At 43.7% G+C, this 14,881-nt stretch overlaps 1 protein-coding gene across 1 annotated transcript; it reads right to left on the bottom strand.

The window, feature by feature from the left end:
- Positions 1-503: 503 nt before the first annotated feature.
- On the bottom strand, positions 504-13,352 carry LOC137259392 (zinc carboxypeptidase-like). Its single transcript, XM_067797060.1, has 11 exons — positions 13,255-13,352; positions 12,877-12,958; positions 12,020-12,153; positions 8,675-8,771; positions 7,913-8,014; positions 6,366-6,470; positions 6,060-6,173; positions 4,479-4,569; positions 1,956-2,170; positions 1,282-1,369; positions 504-685 (listed from the first exon to the last, which is right to left on the bottom strand). Exons 1-11 carry the CDS (start codon positions 13,350-13,352, stop codon positions 504-506), a joined length of 1,308 nt encoding a protein of 435 aa, XP_067653161.1.
- Positions 13,353-14,881: the final 1,529 nt, after the last annotated feature.

The raw sequence follows: 14,881 nt of genomic DNA on the forward strand, positions 1-14,881 counted from the left end.
TTATCTTTTTTTAATGGTTAGAACTTTAGGCATTATTATATTTTTGACGGGTTTGCTTGTACGGGAATAACGGAGCTACTAATGAATTCAGTTTTACACCGCACTAAATAATATTCCAGCCGTGTGGCGGCGGACTGTAAATAATCGAGTCTGGACAAGACAAGACAGTGATCAACAGCATGAGCATCGATCTGCGCAACTGGGATGACAAGCGAGTCTGACCACCCGATCCCGTTAGTCGCCTCTTACGACAAGTATGGGTTACTGAAGGCCAATATTCTAACCTGGACCTTGACGGGTTTTGAAGCACAAATGAAGAAAATGAATATGTTTCATTATATTTAATTGACAGTTCAACTCACTGAAGCACGTAATTAGCAACGCGTCTTTTGCTGTTATTGCCATATAGAGCTAAAATGAGGTAAAAATGGAAACTCATTTCTTTGCCATTATATTGAAGAGTGCCACGTGATAAGTCTGTGGAGGTCTGTAAGCAATGAATGTTACAGCTCAGACGCGATGGTAAGCAATGACACCCAGAGATCGTCACCCGTCGGTTCGATCTCACTTGCCGGAAGCTGGAACCCTGCGTTGTCATTGGCGTCGGGTCTCATCTCGTAGGTCATGGCGTATGGGATGTTGGCATTAAGGCGGGCCCAATCTGAGGACGTTCCGGACGCCACGTCTGAAAATACAGAAGGCACGAATATTGACAATGATTATATTAGAACAGTCGTTCCGATGAGAACCTCTACATAATGCGCAAGATTTGGTGTTTAGCACTTTTTATGAGAACCTTGCAGTAATGCAGAAGGTTTACGTGTGTAGCCCTTCTGATGAGAACTTTTGAGTAAGGCAAAAGGTTTAAGAGTTTATCCCGTCTGATGACGACCTCACAGTAATGCAGAAGGTTTAAGTGTTCAGCCCTTCTAATGAGAACCTCGCAGTAATACAGAAGACCAAGTGTTTAGTCTTTCTGATGAAAACCTCCGGGTAATGCAGAAAGTTTAGGGGTTTAGCCCATCCATTACGACATACATCGGTTGCTGAAAACAATAGTAACACGGATCATATTCACAACAAACACAACGACAAAGATGATGATGGTGACGATGACGTCGATGATGATGATGATGATGATGATGGTGATGACAATGGTGATGACATCGACGACGATGATGGTGACGACGACGACGATCATAATGATGGTGGTGGTGGTGACGGCGATGATGATGGTACTATATACAGTGATCACAGGATGAAATGAAAAGCATCACTTACAGAGGATCTCTGGAGCTGTTCCGACAATGTAATCTTTGCTGTCAGGAAGGCTCTTGATGGCGTCCCTAGCCAGGTTAGTGATGCGCCTCTGTAGAGAGATGGTGAGTTGGTGAGTTGGTGTGTTGGTGAGTGATTCTGTCAGTTAATGGGTCACTGGGTTTGTGAGTGAGAATGTGTCTCATATTAACTGAGAGAGTGCGAGAGTGAGTGAGTGAGTGGGTCGTTCCTTTCGAGTTTTGGTTGTTTAACGCCGCGCTCAGCAATATTCCAGATATATGGCGGCAGCCTGGAAATAGTCAATTCTAGACTAAAAAGTCTAGTGGTCGACATTATAATCATCAAACGATGCTTGATTCAACCAAGTCATAGAGGGTGACCACCTGCGCCCGTTAGTCGCCTCTTACGACAAGTATGGGTTGCTTAAGACCGTTCCATTTGTAAGGGGTCGAGAGGTTCTGCATATGAGTATGTGGGTCTCTTTGTGGGTGAGTGAATGACTGAAATACAGTCAACGAAGGAGCGCATCAGACGTGTAAAGAGTTCCACAGAACAGCGGCGTGTTGGAATCCTACCCCCAACTTTACATAAGCTACACCTGGGAAATAGTAAGACGATTTCCCATGTATTGAGATGATATGAAGCGGCTGTACCCGCACTGTCCACCAGATACTTACTATCTCAGCAGTGTTAGCCGGCTCGGTGTTCTCGGCATATCCATATGGTACAAGGAGATATTGGGAATAAGCGTGGACTGATAGGTAGGCAGAGATTGGGCCTTCGTTGGCCTGGATACTGGCCACCCAGTCTCGGATGTTCCTCGTCTCTGCCTCGGAGAAGGCACTGCTGCCGTGGTAGGTGTCGGAAAAACAGCTGGAGGAAGCTCCGCCACCTTAGCAGGAAGGCAGATGTTATTAGCACAATTTTTATTATTATCATGTTTTACATATTGAGATATAAATGCAGCAGAGAGGGTTTGGGTGATCCTGACACAGTCAGGCTGGTAAAGCTCATCATCAGCTCAGGGCCCTCGCCCAATATACACGCAGCCCAGACAGCGAATGAGACTTACCCCAGGAAACACTGCCTAGTCGAACCCACCAAGAACTTTCCGGGAAATATGAACACTCCCCAACAGTGCAGCCTTCTGCATTACCCAGATTGCCAGAAGGGCTGTGCTCCCGGTGGAGAACCCAGGCACTCTCCTGATCTGCGCCAAGAGATCAGGAGGTACCAAACCAAGGGCATCGAGAACAATGGGGAGCCTGACCACAATGTACTTGGGATGCAAGCGAGACATTTCAAAGGTGAGGTCCGCATATTTATCATGCTTTTCCTGAATCTTGCCAATCACATTGCTGTCAAAAGAGACAGAAAATCCAATGATATAAAATTTCATTGGCTTTATCAAAAAGGACAAGATCAGGTTTGTTGGCTGGAAATCGTCTCAGACTGTATATTGGCCTATTCCAGAGACGTTTGAAAACATCATTTTCCAGGACGCCCTTGACATGTTCAGGGTCGTACCATGGATGGACCTCGGGGTCAAAGCCACAGGCATGGTGGAGACGATAGTAAAGGCAGCCATGCCACCATGTCTTTTAAGATATGCTCTTTGTGTCAAGGATGGGCATCCACCGACAAGTTGTTGGACAGTCTCTGTAAATTCATTTCATTTCAGAATCACATTTTGACGATTGTGAGTGGGAAGTGACTGGTCCTGAGCAGCAAAAAGGAAGCCCTCAGTTTCACATTTGAGACCAGCCGACTTCATCCAGGCGAAGGAGTCAGTTGGATTGCTGTTCTGTTCCACACACTGCATGTACACACGATGCAATGGCTTCTCAGACAGCTTCTCCACAAATGACCGACTCTGAGCAGACTTGGTGAAGGACTTCACTTGGTTTACTCCCATCACTGTACCGTCCAGCAGTACATCGCCATCAACAAAATCAACCTCAAATTTCAGATTGTGTCCAACAACCCTAACACGCTTAAAATAGCTGTGGAATCCTTTGCTTTCATCGTGAGTCCTGACGTGCATCACCTGAGAATCGTCCGATAAATAAATATGTGCAAAAGTACAGAGTAAAATTCTATCATGAAGAGACTCCACATTAATCAAATCCCGACCTCCTGAATTGATTGGCATATATAAACGATGTAGAGAGGAACGAGGGTGGTGTGCTCTGTTATCAGACATGATCCTTCTGGTCAGGGGGTCAAGACTCTGGATGTCTTGTCTTGTCTAATCAACTACACCAAAGGAATAGGAGAAGACTGGCACAGCAAGTATTGGTGGCTTTTTGACCTTGTTGTGAGCATTTAGCTCAGAGCTCCAGATTTTCTTCAAACGAGATTTATACTCGGTTCGAAGTTCATCTTGATTCTGGGCATTCTGTTGCTTGTCTCGAACTTGCATACCAAGGTAGGTGTATGCCCGATCTTCCACAAGATGCTCAGTAGCTCCTCCCCCTTGTAACTTGACCAATCCATCATTGGTTACCTTGCCAGGTTTCAAATGAGGAGTATTACATTTGTCGAGTCCAAATGTCATGCCAATATCACTAGAAAACGCCTCGACAAGGAGAACCTGTTATTACTATTATTATTGTTTTTCACGTTTTGGTTATCAATTTCATCCATTTCACAACAATACATGCGCATATATATTACGTGCATATAGATGTACACAGGATCGATTCGTTTAAATGCCATATGTAAGACATTACATAGGTTTGTTGAGAAGCATATGTAGGGACAACAACTCTTGACTGAATCTACTGAACAGATACAATACTTGATAGGTTTTGTAAAAGTAATAGCCCTGGGATGATGTAAATCCAACTAGGGTCCGTGCAGGTAGCAAAGGTACTGTAAGTCAAAAGTCTTCAAAACGTTTTCATTTGTCTCGTATAAATTGTTTCCGTCAAGATATGGCTGAGATATTGACGATGTGACGTTAAATTTTAACTCACTCACTTAGTAATTGCCCGCTTGTATGGCGCTCATATCCAGCACATTGCCTACTCACGGTTACGTTGTCTGAGTTTTTCTGTGACGTATTTTGGTTAAATTGAATGAGTGGAAGGGCGTTTACTCTGCGTTTAACAATATTCGAGCATAACGAAACTGTTATGTGTCAAAGTTCAATGTTCGTTGGGATGTTGCAAACAAAGTTACAGACAGCACGCATATACCTCCAAAAAAGGCGTCCCAGTTTCTGTTGAGGTCGACACCGCGGCCGAAGATGGAACTGCAGGTGTTCCTGTTCTTCCTCCATAGCCGATCCTGGAGACCACAACGGTGTGGCATTGACATATACACAAAACAGATCACCATTTCAACATCAACATCATTTCGTTTGTGTGAATGTCTGCGTTCAGGTTTGTGTCTCGTGTGTGTGTGTGTTTTCGGGTTTGTGCCTAGTGTGTGTGTGTGTGTTTTCGAGTTAGTGTCTTGTGTGTGTGCGTGCGTGCGTGCGTGTCTATGTGTGTGTGTGTGTTACCCTCTGCGCGGGCGTGCGTTCGTTTGGGTTTGTGCCTTGTGTCTATGTGTGTTCAGGTTTGTGTCTCGTGTGTGTGTCTTGTGTGAGTGTGTGTGTGTGTGAGAGAGAGAGAGAGAGATGTGACTGTGTCGTGTGCCTTAGTGTTTGTGTTCGTGCATGTGTCTCGTGTGTGTGTGTTGGACGGGTATGGCTGGTCGTGTATGTGCCTGAATGTTTGTGTTCAGGTTTGTGTCTCTCGGTCGTGTGTCTGTGAGTGTGAGTGTGTCCGGAGTTTGTCTCGTGGGGGAGTAGTATGTATTAGAATATCGCTTATATATGGTTTATGTCCTTATCTGTGTGTGCGCAGGATGTGGCCTTTTGAATAGGAGGATGTACATACACTGGTGTGGGTGTAGGCATAGTCATCTGGATTGTTGACATGGACGACGAACTTACATTCAAGTGTGTGTAGGCATAGTCATCACAGTTCGTGACAAGGAGGATGTACTTACACTGGAATGTGTAGGCATAGCTATCAGGGTTGGTGACAGGGGCGATGTACTTACATTGGAGTATGTGTAGGCATAGCTATCAGCGTTGGTGACAGGGGCGATGTACTTACATTGGAGTATGTGTAGGCGTAGCCATCAGGGTTGGTGACAGGGACGATGTACTTACATTGGAGTATGTGTAGGCATAGCCATCAGGGTTGGTGACACGGACGATGTATTTACATTGGAGTATGTGTAGGCGTAGCCATCAGGGTTGGTGACACGGACGATGTACTTACATTGGAGCATGTGTAGGCAGAGCCATCAGGGTTGGTGACAGGGACGATGTACTTACACTGGAATGTGTGTAGGCGTAGCCATCAGGGTTGGTGACAGGGACGATGTACTTACATTGGAATGTGTGTAGGCGTAGCCATCAGGGTTGGTGACAGGGACGATGTACTTACACTGGAATGTGTGTAGGCATAACCATCAGGGTTGGTGACAGGGGCGATGTACTTACATTGGAGTATGTGTAGGCATAGCCATCAGGGTTGGTGACAGGGACGATGTATTTACATTGGACTATGTGTAGGCGTAGCCATCAGGGTTGGTGACAGGGACGATGTACTTACATTGGAGTATGTGTAGGCGTAGCCATCAGGGTTGGTGACAGGGACGATGTACTTACATTGGAGTATGTGTAGGCATAGCCATCAGGGTTGGTGACACGGACGATGTACTTACATTGGAGTATGTGTAGGCAGAGCCATCAGGGTTGGTGACACGGACGATGTACTTACATTGGAGTATGTGTAGGCATAGCCATCAGGGTTGGTGACAGGGACGATGTACCACTCAAAGTTGTTGTACAAATACTCAGCCTCGCTGTTGGGGATAGATCGTTCGTGAAGCATCTGCAGAAAACGGAATTAGTGACAACACTGTACACATTGTTGGACGGACCATGCCTTCAAAAGTAAATGAGCGCTGCCAAAACCGTAGACGGACCCAGTCTTCAAAGATAGACGGACCCTGATTGCAAAGGTGGACACACAATGTTTACGAAGATGGAACCAACCTGTCAATATGGTTCGGTGTCTACTCACCTTGTCCACAAAGTACATCGTTGATGCCGGGGTCACCCACTCTCTTGCGTGAATCCCAGCCTCGATGAAGATCCGTTTCTTGCCAGAAACAGTTGGGTTGTTTATCTGGAGGAAAGAAAACAGTTTATGCAGACACACCTATGTTGTGTCGCTCTCCCTTTTCGTCTTTTTCTGTGTTACAGGATTAAAGACATAAAATAACAATAATTATAATAAAAAGAATACCAAACAAAATACAAAACACACACCAAAACAAAAAACAAAAAAAAATACACATAAAAAGACCGAAAAATAAAACACTAAAGGAAAAAAACAAAAAGCACTGCAATTCCGAAGGTATATGCATCGTAGAGAATTAATAATAATTCAAACTGATAAAGAAGTCGATGTTTTCAAGACCGGATGCACTTTTAATTATTACTGAGTTATTTGATAGGCGTTTACAAGAGATGAACATGGGTCGAAATGTTTTGGATGTTTCTGGCCTAGGCATTCTGGTCTTGTTGTTACTGGGCTGGACATTCTGTTGGAGCTGATTTTGGTCATCTTGTTCCAGGGCATTCTGGTCATGATTTTGGTCTGGACATACTGTTTCTCATGAGGATATCCTTGTCTTGACGTGTTGTGTCAAGGTGTTCCCTGGATGTTTCAGGGCTGGACATCCTTGTCCTGTTGTGTCTGCTATGATCATTCTGGTCATGTTGTTTCTGCCCTGGACATCAAGGCGTTGTTGTTTCTGGTCTTGACATTCGTGTCTTGCTGTTCCTGACCCTGACATTCTGGTCTTACGGTTTCTGTCTTCGACGCTCTGGTCAAGCTGCTTCAAACGAGACCAGATTTGTCTTGTTGATTGTCTCCTGTACATTCGTTACATTCTGGGCATTGTGGTCTTCTTGGTTCGGTCCTGGACAGTCTCCCTGGACCTTATGGGAGGTTGCGTCAGGTAACGTTTGAGTTTGACCAATCAGAACACAGTTTACCAAATCGCGAAAGTGCACATTCGCTCATATATTTTTAACTATTTTATCTCGAACGATTCCGAGTGCTATTTAGCGTACGCTCACTTACGGGTGATGCACACGGCACACTGCACAAGGCACACGTTACAACCATGACAACGGTGAGCAAACAGTCGCTGAAAATAGTGTTTTAGCAATATTTAAGGATGTCATCTTCCGGAAATGTTAGCTAACGGTAACCATGTCAAAAGAATCCCCAAAGCGTATACACTGCAAGTCAAATAATTGATTTACATGCGGATTTTTGTGTGTAGAGATCTGTGTCAGTGACCTGATTATTTTGTAAGTCCCTCCGATCCCTAAGTAGTAGCCATTGTCTGATTGGTTAAATCTATTTATACGTCTCGCAATTGATTGAACGGTCATAGGGCACTCAAAGGTTACCTGACGCGACCTTCTACTAGGATTTGTTAGACTCAGTGGTGGTGTGTAACGAATAACACTGAGGCTACGTTTACTTAGACTGTTGCTGAGATATGACGACGTGCAAAGTTACCATATACTGACATCAGGAAACATTATACTTACGTGGATGTAGTGTGTCGGCCTCCCCTCATACGTCATGTGGGCTAAGGTTCCTGTCGAGACACCACTGAAGCTGTTTGCGAAACCATTGATGCAGTTGTTAATCTAAAATAAGCAGGGAAATATCTTGAATGCTTCGTCTGTAACATGACAACATGATTAGTGAGTGAGTTTAAATTTACGCCGCATTCTGTAGTATTCCAGCTATATGGCGGCAATCTGTAAATAATTGAGTCTGGACATGAGCATGGAGTACTCTACCGCCCACTTTACTATCGTGATATATGTGGTAACTCATGTGAGTTTGGTTTTATGACACTTTTAGCAATATTCCAGGAATGGCACAGTAGGGGACATCAGAAATAGGCTTCATACATCGTGCCCATGTAGGGATTGGGACCCAGAGCTTGGACGTTGCGGCCGAACACCTTAACCTACTTGGGCTACTCCACGCAAAAAGATGTGGTGGTATTTTTAAGTAAATATCTTATCCAGCGCTAGATAAGATATTTACTTAAAAATACCACCACATCTTTTTGCGTTGAAAGAGTTATAAACAAGATGATTCGTCAGAACTTAAACCTGTTTCAGCGGAACTTATCCTCTCAGAGAACTGAGATATATACTAAACAGGAAAACAAACGCAACTGCTTTTTTGTCAAATTTAAAACAGAAGATATAAGCATGGCATCGTACGTTTATGAGATTTCATATATTTGGAAACGTGCGTTTCTGTTGCTGCTCGATATAGTTGGTGCAACTCACCGTCGTGAGGTCGTTGTATTGGGAGTGGTCGACTATGCCGTTGAAGTAGTGTTGGGCTCTTCTTGTGGAATTCACTCGCGGGGGATTGTCGAGTAGGCTGAAATGACGTACGTAAATGGGAGTTTCTGTCGGCAACGTTAATGGTCACAGTACACCTGGTTCATGGCTCGTATGTTTAACAGTGAAACATGAATGAATGCAGTCACATTATGTAAGAATATGTGTTAAAAACTTTATATCATGCCACACTTCTCTAAAAATAATACATTTTTCTCAATACGACTATCTGCCCTGAAGGAAGCTGCCAATATAATTGATTTCCAAAAACATTCCTTTGACCCCAAGACAAACCTCTACGCAACTTATCCTAACCACTAGCAGCCCACTCTATCACCACAAGCCGTCCCGCTTTAACCCAGTCAAAGTATACACAGTGTTATTCGCTACCCTCCATCACTATGTCTAACAAATCCTAGTAGAAGGTCGCGTCAGTCGACCTATGGCAGTCCAATCAATAGCGAGATGGGTAAATAGATTTAACCAATCAGACGAAGGCTACTACATAGGGATCGGAGGGACTTACAACATATTCAGGTCACTGACACAGATCTCTACACAAACACAAATCCACATATAACACAGTTATTTGATCTTAAGTATATACGCTTTTAAGTTTCTGTTGACATGGTTACCATTAGCTATTATTTCCGCAAGATGACATCCTTGAATACTGCCCAAACACTACTTTCAGCGACTGTTTGCTCATCTGTGTCATGGTTGTAACGTGTGCCGTCTGTATCACCCGGAAGCGATCCCACGCTGAATAGCATTCGGAATGGTTCGGGTACGAATCTTTTCGAGATAAAAAGTTCAAAAGGTATATCATAATGTCCTCTTTCGCGATTTGGTAAGCTGTGTTGTGATTGGTTCATCTCAAAGGTTACCTGACGCGACCCCCATAAGGTTTTAGGCTCAGTAGTGGAGTGTAATTAAAAGTACTGAGTCCAAGTTTACTTTGACTGGCTTTAACCGCTGGGCCATCAGACAACCCACTCTAACCACTAGCAACCCACTCTATCACCACAAGCTTGCAAGGCGTTCCGCTTTAACCACTGGGCCATCAGACAACCCACTCTAACCACTGGCAACCCAATCTATCACCACAAGCTTGCAAGGCGTTCCGCTTTAACCACTGAGCCATCAGACAACCCACTCTAACCACTAGCAACCCAATCTATCATCACAAGCTTGCAAGGCGTTCCGCTTTAACCCCTGGGCCATCAGACCACCCACTCTAACCACTGGCAACCCAATCTATCACCACAAGCTTGCAAGACGTTCTGCTTTAACCACTGAGCCATCAGACAACCCACTCTAACCACTGGCAACCCAATCTATCACCACAAGCTTGCAAGACGTTCCGCTTTAACCACTGAGCCATCAGACAACCCACTCTAACCACTGGCAACCCAATCTATCACCACAAGCTTGCAAGGCGTTCCGCTTTAACCCCTGGGCCATCAGACAACCCACTCTAACCACTGGCAACCCAATCTATCACCACAAGCTTGCAAGGCGTTCCGCTTTAACCGCTGGGCCATCAGACAACCCGCTCTAACCACTGACAACCCAATCTATCACCACAAACTTGCAAGGCGTTCCGCTTTAACCGCTGGGCCATCAGACAACCCACTCTAACCACTAACAGTCCACATCAATGAACAGCATATATCACTGAAGTATCAATAAACTGCATGTATATCTGAACGTTTAAGGAACTGTATGTATCCCTGAAGTATACGCTAACTGAATGTATCAATGAAGTATCAATATAATGCATGTACCATTGATTTATCACATACTCCATGTATCATTCAGGTATCAATAAGCTGCATGCATCGTTGAAGTATCAACAGAGCGTCTGTGTCATTGAAGCATCAACGTGCAGGATGTGCCATTGAAGTATCGTGTATTTCTGAACTTTCAAGGAACTATATGTATTACTGAGGTATAAGTTAACTGAATGTATTATTGAACTACTAATATACTCCGTGAATCATTGAACCATCAAACACATATATGAATAATAGTTGAAGCCTCAATATGAACTATACATAAACCGTATTTTGTCCCTAAGTGTTATTCTGGATGTCAGAACGTGAAATGTTGACCCAAAAGTTGAAATACTTGTCTTCCGGTCGCTTCGATATAGTGCACGTTTTCACCAAAGGAACATTCCATACAGAAATACATGTCATCAATCACTAGGAAACTCCATGCATCAAAAATTAGTGGTCAGGTGACAGACAATACTTTATTTCCTTACTAATTAACTGGAATGAGCCCGATTGTAAGAATAAGCGTTTTCTATCGGTGTAAGACCATTTCATAACACTCACTTCAGTTACGAAACACTTAATTGTGAACTTTTATCCACTTAATTCATTTTCCTAAAATCTGTAGAAAAACGTAATTTTCACATATTAAGTGTAATGGCATCATTAACTGGTCAGAATCGTTATAATTACGCCCAAAGCGTAAGGGCTGCCGTCTCTGTGAGTGGGTGGGTGAGTGAGTGAGTGGGTTAATATTTAACGTCACATCGGCAATATTTCAGCCATATCGTGTCGAGAACATTCAACAATGAAAACGACCATATGTACATTTTAAAACCTGTCAACGAAGGACAGTCAAACAACTACAATATCACAATTAGCATTAAAGCTAGTGTGAAAAGCTACAACTGATATAACTATATGGACAATACAGTATAAAAACAGGCTATAGATCGCCAACAACACAAAGTAGATCACCACACCTCTGCTACCTGCATGGACCCTGTCGTCTCTGTGAGTTGCATGTATTATTGAAGCATCAATAAACTGTATGTTTATTGTGTGTTTTAATCAGTTATTACTGGAATCGCTTGCGTTAATGGACTAACAATAACCTGAATGCATCACTAAAGTATCGTTGAACTGCAGGTATGACTTAAATATCAGTCACGGCAAGTATCATTAAACTATCGATAAACTGCATGTATCAATGAATCATCAATAAACTGTATGTATTTCTGAACTTTCAAGGAACTGTCAGTATTACTGTAGTATCAGTTGACTGCATGTATAATTGAACTATCAATAAAAGGCATGTATCATTGACGTATCAATAAATTTCACGTATCATTGAATCATCAACCGGTGAAGTGTCAATAAACGGCACAAATCATTGATCTATCAGTAACTGGGTATCAACAAAGTAATATTGTATTAGTATGGATTAGTAAACTGCATGTATCAACGAACTATAAACAACTTAGTATCATCGAACTATTATTGAACTCACCCCTGAATGTTATCATGCTTCAGCTCATGTGGAATGCCCGCTGCGTTGATGAGATCGAGGAATCTCTGGTAGCTCTCAGGGGGAACCCTGACCCTCCCGGGCTGGTTCACCCGTGGCATGATCCAGACGTCCAGCTGACAACACAGAAATCCACACATAACACGTTGATTTGTTCACGCTGTTGTTGTTTTGATACGTGTCTATAAGTATACATTTCGTATCAGAAATGCCAAAATGCCCGGATTCGACTTTCCCACATGACTGCAGTGTGTAAAGCCCACCCACTTCAGCTAGGTCCTGACCTGATATTGCGAGAATATTTCTAAAAGCGGCATCGTCTCCCGTCGTCTGGGGAGCTGCAATTTGCTGTTCAGAAACACTAGACATCGCACTATTCACGGGCTCTCCAATTTCTACATAGATTCAACATTCACAAATACATTTAGAAGTGCAGTCGAATGCGTTCCCAGCCACCCACTTCAGCGAGTGTTTGAATAACGGGTTTACCTTGGTACAATAATACTACAATAGACGCCATATGATTGTCAAACGGCGGCCTTGACTGTGCCATCAATTGCGGCACTATCTCAACTGTACACGCTCAGCATGTCAAATGGCGGTGTCAGCTTGACGTCACTCGGCCGTGGAACCTGCAACCTGGGGCAGAATCGGCCTCTCGGTCTATGTAGCCAAAATAGTTTCTTTTTATCGCTCAGGGTAGTTCATTCTCATATATTAAGGTTTTCTAGTTCATGTCGCTGCATACGTTCATGCTCAGAGAATACCTCTGGAGGAATGTGTCACAGGGTGACGTCAATCGCTGCACATGTACACTCATCACCGCGACTTTGACTTACCCCAAGGTGGCCACTATCTTCAAGTTCCGCCAGAAACTCGACCTGCTGCTTGTTCTGAGGAGTTACTGCAAGCAGGCGGTGGCTGAAAGTGTAGGAACATCGTCACAGTTTTAGAAAGTAAATATTTACGTAGCTTCACAAAAATGTTTTGCAGCGCAAGTAATCACCACGTACCAGTTCGGATGATACAGCGCGTGTCCAGATATTAAACTGAACTCACTGTCTCAAGCAGTAACTTCTCATCTTACCTGTGTAATAACAACCACGACTGATAACATCATCATTAACAACATAAACCACATCATCATAATATCGGACAGCTCGAAACATTTACACAAGGTACTGAAACAAGATCTTTACACACAAACACACACTCACTTGACGTAGGTCACCTTCTGAGGGACTGCCTCCTCCTTGGGTAGCGTTGCCCCTGAGGTCAAGGCAAGGCCAGCAGCGAGCATCAACACCATCGACATCGGCATCATCATGAGCGACTACACAGACTACGGGATGGGGTGCCACACATACCCTTTTTTATACACCTTACATGGACACTAAGGGCTGTAAACGTGTCAGGCTGCATTACTAAACTGAATTAGTTCCATATATTAATGTACTGCCATTGTGAACAGCTCCTCAATGTCATCCGAGGCGACCGGATTTCGGACAGTGTTATCACCATCTTATTCATAAGCGTGACCTAAGGGCGAGGTGCTTTGTGGTTTATCGTCGCGCTTACGTTCCTGAAGAATTCGTGTCAGTCGTAAGATGCGGGGCGCGCGCTGAATTAGGCACTTGCTTGTCAAAGTACACCATTACTTGGGCGATGTTCATGATGTCACTCATCGGATGGTGAAGTCCACATTCTTCGATTACCACTCAGTTAAATTACACGAGTTTGGACCAGTTCTTGTTTTAAACCGGGATGGTCCGGGTTAGAATACTGGCCATCAGTAGCTCATGCTTGTAAGAGGCGACTAACGGGATCGGGTGATCATACCCGTTGTCTTCGGCTGACATGTGTCACCGGTTCCTCCTTACGTAGATGGATGCTCATGCTATTGATCACTGGACTGTCTCGTCCAGACTCGATTACTTACAGACCTTCGCCATATAGCTGGCATACTGCTGAGTGTAGCGTAGCAATATTCTGGCAATATCGAGCCGGGGGACACCATAAATAGGCTTCACACATTATGTCCATTGTCACGAAGAGTGTATATGTCAGATTAATTTTAGCCCTCATCCCCACTGTCTGTCTATACGGCTTAAGTGGGTGCGTTAAAATGCCCAGTCACCTCGGCAATATTTCACCCCGTATCGTGTCTAAACTAGTCAGGCATTCATACCACATAAAGCCGAATAAGATTCTGTCAACTATGGGGAGTAGTTCAAAAAGAATATCACAGAAAAAATTGTAAAATATGTAATGCTAAGTGCTACGTTTATATGCCCAAGACAATACACAAATCGAACCTTCTCTTTCCGTCCAGTTTCAGTAAAGACCTCAGTTAACAATTGACGTCAAATCGGTAATATATATTCAGGCATATCGTGACGACATGTAACTTAGAACATATAAATATGTCTATACCCTTACAATGGTGCCTTCGAAAGAGACCCGTGAAGGTCCTGGGTAGAATAGGCCTTCAGCAACCCATGCTTGCTACAAAAGGCGACTATGCTTGTCGGAAGAGGCGACTAACGGGATCGGGTGGACAGGCTCGCTGACTTGGTTGACACATGCCATCGGTTCCCAATTACGCAGATCGATGCTCATGCTGTTGAACATTGGATTGTTTGGTCCAGACACGATTATCTACAGACCGCCGCCTGGAATATTGGCGAGTGTGATGTAAAACTAAACTTACTCACTCACTCACTGCCTTCGAAAGAGACTACAACTAGATTATCACTGTATTGCCATTTCGGTTTATTACGACATAACTAATTTGGGATAATTTGAAAACGCTAAATCATTCGTAAACAACTCAATATGAAATCA

The sequence above is a fragment of the Haliotis asinina genome, chromosome 13, assembly GCF_037392515.1.
Source record: "Haliotis asinina isolate JCU_RB_2024 chromosome 13, JCU_Hal_asi_v2, whole genome shotgun sequence".
In the NCBI taxonomy this organism is placed as follows: domain Eukaryota; kingdom Metazoa; phylum Mollusca; class Gastropoda; order Lepetellida; family Haliotidae; genus Haliotis; species Haliotis asinina.